Below are 8,601 nucleotides of genomic sequence, written 5' to 3'. Positions count from 1 at the left end.
CTGCGCCACCGTGTCGCCATACATATTTCTTATAACATTTTAATTATGATTAATGTTATTACATGCACTTATTTATTATAATACATAAATTACATATTTTTAAAATTGCATCTTATTAATTGTTGACGTTCAAACTATTTACAATTTTTATATTTTGCTGTAATTTTTCATTTTCTTTTTCAAAATCAAACTTAAAAAGGTCACATTTTACAATAAGGTTTCATTAGTTATTGTTAGTTCATGTATTTACTAACATGAACTAATAATGAACAACACTTGTACAGCATTTATTAATCATAGTTCACAACATTTACTAATGCATTATTAACATTCAAATTTCATGCTTGTTAACATTAGTGAACATGAACTAATAATGAATGACTTTATTTTGATTAGCTAAAGTTACCGGTCACGCTTAATTTTGATGGTCCGTTTGTTGAAGTTAAGTTACATTGCAACTAAAGCCTGGTTCACACTACAGGATTTTAAACATCAGCAGATCGCTGTGCCGTCCACACTACATGACTTGACTTTGTGTCTTTTAATCTCTGTGGTGTTCACACTATGCAACACTCTGTGAATGATCCACAAGAGGGGGGTCACTCACTACATGATCTGACAACAACTCATTCCCCATCAGCTCATTCAAGCTACCAAACCACAGCCAATGAAATTTTGAGGGAGGAGTCGTCAGAAAAAGATGAACACTATTGGCTGCTTGTGTGCTCGTTACATCACTGACAGCGTTTCAAGCTTTGGAGAAAGCATTTAAAAACATCGTCAATTCAGCTGATTTATCAGCGGATTAATCACTCATCTGCAAGGTTCCAGTGGATAGATACACAGAGAGTTTTTAATTTTTGTAATTTTATAACTTTTTGAAATAAAACTAACATATTTAGAACACCCTGCCATTTTCTAACTATCAGTGTATTTCTTTCTGACATTGCTATTTTTTTTATTACAAAACAGTAAAGAACTGAGCATTTCTGCCTTAAATTACCATATTGGTTAAAATGACTGCATGCATGTCTAATACTTTTCACTGTGACTTTAAATATGTGTGCATTTTCTTGCCTAGCAACTTCATGCTAACAAAAACAAAACTTTCTGATGGCAAAAACATCAATTTACTTCAGATATCTCTCAAAACAGCATATTCTGTGCCGAATAGATCCTGTTTGAAAGTAAAAAAATAAAAGCCAAGACCTTTGCGTGTTCTAGTATCTTAACTACATATTTATAGGCTGTATTAACAAAAAAAGATGATATTTTTAGGGTAAGGGTGTCATTAAATATGATGCCAGACATTCAAAGCTTAATTTTAATATCTCAATAATAGCTTTGAATGTAAATATGTTGTGACAATATGGCGTTTCATATGAGAACGGTCAGAATGAGCAGTATAATTCTAATAGTTACAGAATTCTAGTTCCACTGTTAATATAGCCTACTCTCATGTCTGTGCTAACGCAGAATGAAGCGAGTGCACCGATACCCATTCTGACCAATCACAGATGTTTCTGCTGAGCTCCTGAACACACAGGCACGCGGCTCATGCTGATATGCTCTCTCATTGGCTGCAGCTCATCACTACATCTGACCACACGTGGGGTTGAGTCGGCCGACTGCTCCGGAATATTTAGCATGCTGAATGTTGGATTTCCGTCTGCGAGGTGTCGGCGACGCGTCAGCGAGCCTCGTTGATGCGTTGTTCAGTAGTTCACACATAAAGAGCAGCGAGTGCCGTGCACGCGCAGATTTCTTCCCGATCACAGCCCGATCTGTCGGCGAGCTCGTTAACTTCCAAATCGGGCTCAAATCAGGCTTAAAATCCTCTAGTGTGAACTAGGCATAATTCTCATTAGATTATCAGTAGACTGTTAGGTTGGGTTAGGGTTAGTGTAAGCTGACATGTACTTGAAAAGTTTCTTATAGTCAGTAGGGTATATGCCGAGCTAGTGTTTTTCCCATTCTGATAAACTTCCGGTGACCTGTTATTGTGAACTTTTTTCCATTTTATACAGTTAATTTTACAGCATCGATGTTGTAATGTCATTAAAATACATTTAGTTAAATAAACTCTGGCATTTATTTAGTTGCTCAAGCGTAAAACGAGACAAAAATCTGTTTACTCGCAGGCGCCCGTCAGAATTGGCAGGCTAGCGCAGAAGCTCCATTGAAAATACTGGGCTAAAATAAATGCTCATATTATAAAGACATGTATATGGAAATGTAATTTAATGCAGTGCTTCTTGTACAATTTGAGACCCACTTTATATCAGATATCACTCAGCCAGTGGAGATCGCAGATTTTTAAAGAAAACAGACCTTAAACGTGCTGGTTTTTGCATTGGCACAGTTCGCCCGAAGCGCTTAACCCAGGTTACTGGCAAATTAAAAGTCCCATTAGCATGCTTCGGCATATACCCTGTTAAATGTCTGTTGAAGGAGCAGTATCAACTGATATTAAGCAGACACTCTACTAATACTCAATAGGACCATCAAAGTAAAGTGTTACCAAGTTACTTGACATGAACAAATACTGTGTGATAAATGTATTGCTCATTGTTTGTTCAGGTTAGTAAATGTATTAACTAGCATTAGCTAATCAGTAGTGTAAAGTCACTAATTACAATTTCTCAAATTACTGTAATTGAGTAGTTTCCCTCAGGAATTGTACTAAGTAGTTTTAACAATCCATACTTTTACTTTCTCTTGAGTACATTTCAGTGCAGTTTCTGTACTTTTACTCCACTACATTCCTTCAACCTGCAGTCGCAACTTTATTTTTTCCTATCTATCTGGATTAGAAAAATCAGTGATTCCTGTCCAATCAAATCCTACATAGAAGGTAAATCGCATCATGATGAACTACTTCTAGACATGGGCGATTTATAATCGCAGCAAACTGTTTGGAAGCATTAAATGTGTCCAAGAAGATGTCCAAAATCTTTACACGTATTGACACAGAGACTGCACAGAGATGCATGTCACAGATGAGAAGATGACGGTGTTTAATGTATGATGACCGAAATGGCCTTACACGCCCAGCAGACACAAGACGTCAGATTGACATCATACCCCATTGTCAGGCCAACGACGTCAAAGTCCAACCTAAAAGCAACCAAATGTCAACGTCTAATGATGTTACAGCTTGACAATGTGTGGATGTTATCAATATGACGTCTATCAGACGTTGGATTTTGGTTGCCATAGCTGTTGAATAAATTTCAGTATTTGACGTCAATTTGACGTTTGTTTAAGATGTTGGCTCAACATTGAATTTTGGTTACTTTCTAACACAACCTAAATCAACCAAATATCAACGTCATTTGATGTTGTTATTGGGCATCAAAATAACGTTGTCCTTGGAGGCTACCTAGACATTGAATTTTGACCTGACATCACAACCTAAATCTAACCTAATATTAACGTCTTATGACGTTGTGTGCCTGCTGAGCAATAACTAAATGCACTACAGAATGTTACGTTTACACCATAGACTGTAAAATATATGGACGTAGTATCCGTGACGTCACCCATAGGTTTCTAAAGAGCGCAAAAGAAGCCACAAGTAGGCGCGGCCAACCGTCGCCATTTTGTTCGCGCGTCATCACACCCACGGCTGGATACCAAACAAGGGCAAAGAGGCGGAGAGTGAGCGGAGCTACAGACACCTGCTAGCATTTAGCTTAGACATGGTTCAGACACACTTTACTTTGGGAGAACGCTTAATACTTTATCACCTGTGACTCGTTTGTATTCTGACCACATGTGCTTGGTTGTATACTATATCAATAAAGTGTTTTGAGCCACTAAACATTGTTCTTATGACGTTTTTCAACAGGAGGAAAACGCGAATTACTTCCAAATACTTCAGATATAGTCTGTGTTAGTTAATGTAAGACTATTGATGAAATCCAGCATAACACTGTATGACAACGCTTCAGATGACCGTTCTAGAGCCTACAGCTAATCAATCTGTCAGATTTTGGAGTGCATTAAAGCTCTAAATATAAATATAAACGATAAATGATCTTAAATAAAACAAATACATGTATAGAGATGGTATATAAGTATATAACTTTACTCACATGGGAAACGGAGGCCCCGTGAATGGTTTGTGAGCTCAATTAAGTGCTCTCAGCATACCATGCCATCCAATAATTGTAGGAAACAAGTCCAAAAGGCAGTTGACTGTGTAAAGCCACATAAAACATCACAGAAATACGATAAATATGCCGAGTTCAGTGGCTAATCTGCAGGATTCAGCTGAAGTGATGTGACGGCGACCAACGAGACCTAGCTGTCACTCAAGTGGCCACGCCCTTAATTATGCAAACTTAATATAACTTAATATAAAGGAAACGGATGAGTTATAAAAAAATTCACCCCCTCACAGTTGTCATGAAGGGTAATATTAGCTGTATTAACCAAAACCTTTTTTTGTAGCAGGCTGTAAACACCTTTTTTTCTGCTGTAAAGTTGGCCTTTCTAACAGTGGGCTCAATTGAAATTTGCTCTGTTTTGGAGCCAGGAGCGGCCAGGACTAGCGGAATTTCGGATGAATTGCAGTTTTAGTTACTTCCGTATTGGCTTCCTGAGAGAGAGCGGGAGGTTGCCGCTTGGTTTACACACATCCACAAATTACATGTAAATGCATCAATCTTTCCCAGTGTTATACTCACTACTCTTGAGAACTTTTAAAAGGTCTTTTTTTCAGTTCTCTTTTCACCATTATAGCTAAAACAACCTTATTGTAAACTGTTACATTCAAAAATGTATGCACAGAATGCTTGTCATCTTACGTTTATCTTTGACTTGTTGACTGTGTTGTCAGGTGTGTTGAGTTGGACTGCTGGGATGGAAAAGGTGAAGATCAGGAGCCCATAATCACCCACGGCAAGGCCATGTGTACAGACGTCCTATTCAAGGTACAGTAAACGTTTCATCAAAAGCCTTGTTCACTCATCTATTTTTATGTGCATTCTAGGATATCTCTTCCAAAATGCTGAATAGACAAAGTTTTTCTTGCAGGTGCTTTATGCTATATTTTAAATTTGTGCGTAAATTAAATTCGCAACTTTGGATGGAAACATAGCAGACATAACTGATATTATCAGTTTGTCCGGGGCATGAGGTGATCAAGTAAATGTGTTTGTGTTTATGCTGTTTTAGTGAATGTTTAGACTGAAAGAGACATTTACAGTATGTTTTATGCAGGATGTGATTCAGGGAATTAAAGAAACCGCCTTCCTGACATCAGAGTATCCTGTGATCCTGTCCTTTGAAAACCACTGCACGTATGTTTATCCTTAGATTCATTATTACTGATAATATATATTTTTAATTTATATATTATAACAAGTTATAGGTGCAGTATGTAAGTTTGACACCCAGTGGTTGAACTAGGTATTGCATTCCTGGATCAAAACACATTTTCACTCGGCTTCTCCTCTAACGAGTCCATGCAAGCACAGGTTGTCAGATTGACACAAGTGTGCCTGACTATTAAGCTTAAAGGCTGATTTAAGGCTGATTTAAACTGTTTTCAAACTAAAAGCAATGGCAAGTAATAAAAGGAATGTTTTCCACATTAAAAAGAGTTTTTGTCCTAACCATACTTGAAATATATACAACTCAAGCTCATTCTGGAAACGTAGCCCCGTGGCAGTTTCTGTAGACCGCGATTTACGTGGCCGGAGGTACGTATGGCCGCGTCTAGTTTTTTTTTTTTTGAGCGAACGCTACGGGACGGTGTGACGCCTTTCTGCTCCTCCTCTTCGCGCTCCCCGGCTGACGGCTCGCCTCCGTGTGGAGGGCTTTCCCGCTGCAACCAGTTTGTCCGCTTAGCTCGTGCGTTACGTCGGCGGAGTGGAGCCGGCCACGGAGACGACGGGGATTGAGTCCGGGGAAGACCGGTTCCAGGAATCAGGTAATATGAAAAACAGAATCCAAAAAATAAGGGCGAGAACGCGGCGAGATCTGAAAACGCGGTCAAAATCAAAGACAAGGGCTTTTGCTTTTTTTTTCTAGACGGCTTTTGCAAACCGTTGCTTGGGTTTAGGGAAGGAAGAGGAAGAGGAGGGCGGCCGGGTCGGCTGATTGGCCGGCCGCCCGGTCGATCGTTCAGTTGTTCAGCCAGTCAGTGGGACGGACGGTTGCTCCACAGCAACATCCGGTGGCTTTTCACGCGAGAACAGCGAGGGCACGAACGGCGCACACTCCCGAGAGGCGTTCGAGACGCGAAAAAGCGCGCACAGCGGCCTCTTGCGGATCCGCGAAAACTAAAACTGCTCGAATACGTACCTCCCAGGACGTCTTTTCGCGGTCTGCAGAAACCTCCGCGGGGCTACGTTTCCACAATGAGCCCGGGTTGAATATATATTTTTAAAAAGGCTTCTATTTCTTAAGAATAACTGACAATGATCAGCTCAGGTATACCTCATGTGCTTTGTTCAGTGTTAAATGTTAATAATGTGAGTTTGAATGCCATTTTACACGACATTTATTGCCATTATATCATTTATTAATAGTTCAGCTCAGATCTTGAAGATAAAATAAACTGTTTGAAACTGAACTTTAGAACTGTGACTCAGTGTAAACCAACATATCAGTGATTTAGCATTTACGTTTAATAATGTCAATGAGGTTTAATATACAGTAATTAGGTTATAAACCTTAACATTTCGTTGGAGTGCAGTGAGTGCACTATTCTGTGCTTCTGAATGGCTGTATTAACATTTCTGTCGTGTTTCGTCTGGTGCAAACAGCCCAGTTGCTTATCACTGCAAATCTCGTCACGTAGTGTGTTGTTAGAACACGGTGTTACAATGTAACCTGCTCACCTAATGTAAACATACTTAATATTGATATTATTTGCTAATTAATAACCACCTCATGAGAAACCTTAAATCGGCATCTCATTTCGGAGTCTGCTACTGTCCACCGGAGGTCGCATTTTGGTTACAGTCACACACTTTTTGAGCCTTTCTTACAAAATGAATGAAATACGCCATTTTCCACCAAGGCAACCCGGGATGCTGAAATATAATTGGCTAATTGGGTGAGTTAAACGGACCAAAACAAAGACAGACGATCCGGCACGTAACACACGTTTTCAAAGCAGAATGTCTGACTTTAGAATTGTTTTTCAGATAAACAAGAATGTTTACTGAGCATGTTTCTTAAACATCTGCAAACATATTATATTATTTTATGCTTTAGAGGAGTCAGAAACCTACATACAGCACCTTTAATCATATTTTAACAAATTGATTTTGTTATACAAAATACAACTTGCTTTGTTTAGTTTTTAATGTGACTAATGTAAGTTGAGCTAATGAGAAAATTAAAAAAATGAAAATAAAAATGTTTATTTTGCTGCATATATTATCTATTATATATTAATTATACATTATTATGTTGCATTTCTAACATTTACTAACAAATTAACTGATATCTTTATTTATTTGGGAATAAATTTAAAGGTGCTGTATGTAATATTTTGACTCTTCTAAAACATAAAAATACCATAATATGTTTGCAAATATTTCAGAAACATCCTAAGTGGACATTCTTGTTTATCTTAAAAACAATGCTGAAGTCAGATATTCTGCTTTGAAAATGTGTTTCGTCTTTGTTTTGGTCATTTTAACCTGCACTGCCAGTTTAGCCAATTATATTTCAGCACTCCGGATTGCCTTGCTGGAAAATCGCGTATTTCATTCATTCATTCAGTCATTCAAAAAGGCTCTGAAAGTATGCGTCCATGACCAAAATGCGACCTCTGGTGGACAGTAGCAGCTTCTGAAATGAGATGTGCATTCAGTTCCATAAGAGGTGGTTATTAATTAGTAAATAATATAAATATCACGAATGTAAACATTAGGTAAGCAGTTTACATTGTAACCCCGTTTCCTATCAATATACTACATGACGAGATTTGCAATGATAAGCAATTTGGCTGTTTGCACCAGGCAAAACACGACAGGAATGTAAACACAGCCATTCAGCAGCACAGAATATGCACTCACTCATAAAATGGTAACGTTTATAATCTAATTTATACATATTAAATCTCTTGAACATCATTAAATGTACATGCTGAATCATGTGTTGGCATTATTTCACAGTTCTGAAGTTCAATTTCAAACAGTTTAATTTAGTTTTCAGATCTGGGGTGAACTATCTGTTGCTGCTTTCAGTAGTATGGCAATAAATGTCATGTAAAATGACATTCAAACTCGCATTATTAGCATTTAACACTGAATAAACCGCATTAGGTGTACCTGAGGTGATCACGGTTTATCCTGTTATTCAGATGGAAGAAATAGAAGCTGTTTTCTAATATATAAATTTCGGGTGTTGGCTAGAACAAAAACTGCTTTTAGTATGGTAAATATTCCTTCTATCGCATGCCATTACCAAGCCAGACTCGCTCCTCAATCTGGCAACCTGCGCCTGCGTTTGTTTTGATCCAGGACTATAATACCTAATTCAACTACTGGGTGTCAAACTTTAATACTGCAGCTTTAATAGCTGTCAATTCCATAACGGTTTTATAAGCTAACATGATTGTACGATCATATTTAAATG

The 8,601-nt window shown here is 38.1% G+C and overlaps 1 protein-coding gene across 12 annotated transcripts in view; it reads left to right on the top strand.

Moving 5' to 3' along the window:
- The window catches only part of plcb4a (phospholipase C, beta 4a), a 122,178-nt gene that overhangs the window by 42,633 nt on the left and 70,944 nt on the right, over positions 1–8,601 (top strand). For all 12 annotated transcript variants that reach the window (XR_015512856.1, XR_015512857.1, XR_015512858.1 and 9 more), the window contains 2 exons: positions 4,844–4,937; positions 5,227–5,306. Coding sequence is in view for 3 of the 12 variants with exons in the window: in XM_087289846.1 (XP_087145972.1) it covers positions 4,844–4,937; positions 5,227–5,306 (174 nt within the window). In the remaining 9 variants the exon portion in view is untranslated. The remainder of the gene's footprint in view (positions 1–4,843; positions 4,938–5,226; positions 5,307–8,601) is intronic.

This window comes from Danio rerio, chromosome 17, assembly GCF_052040795.2.
Source record: "Danio rerio strain M-AB ecotype USA chromosome 17, GRCz13ab, whole genome shotgun sequence".
NCBI classification, from domain to species: Eukaryota; Metazoa; Chordata; class Actinopteri; order Cypriniformes; family Danionidae; genus Danio; species Danio rerio.
This window is presented reverse-complemented; position numbering and strand designations above follow the sequence as displayed.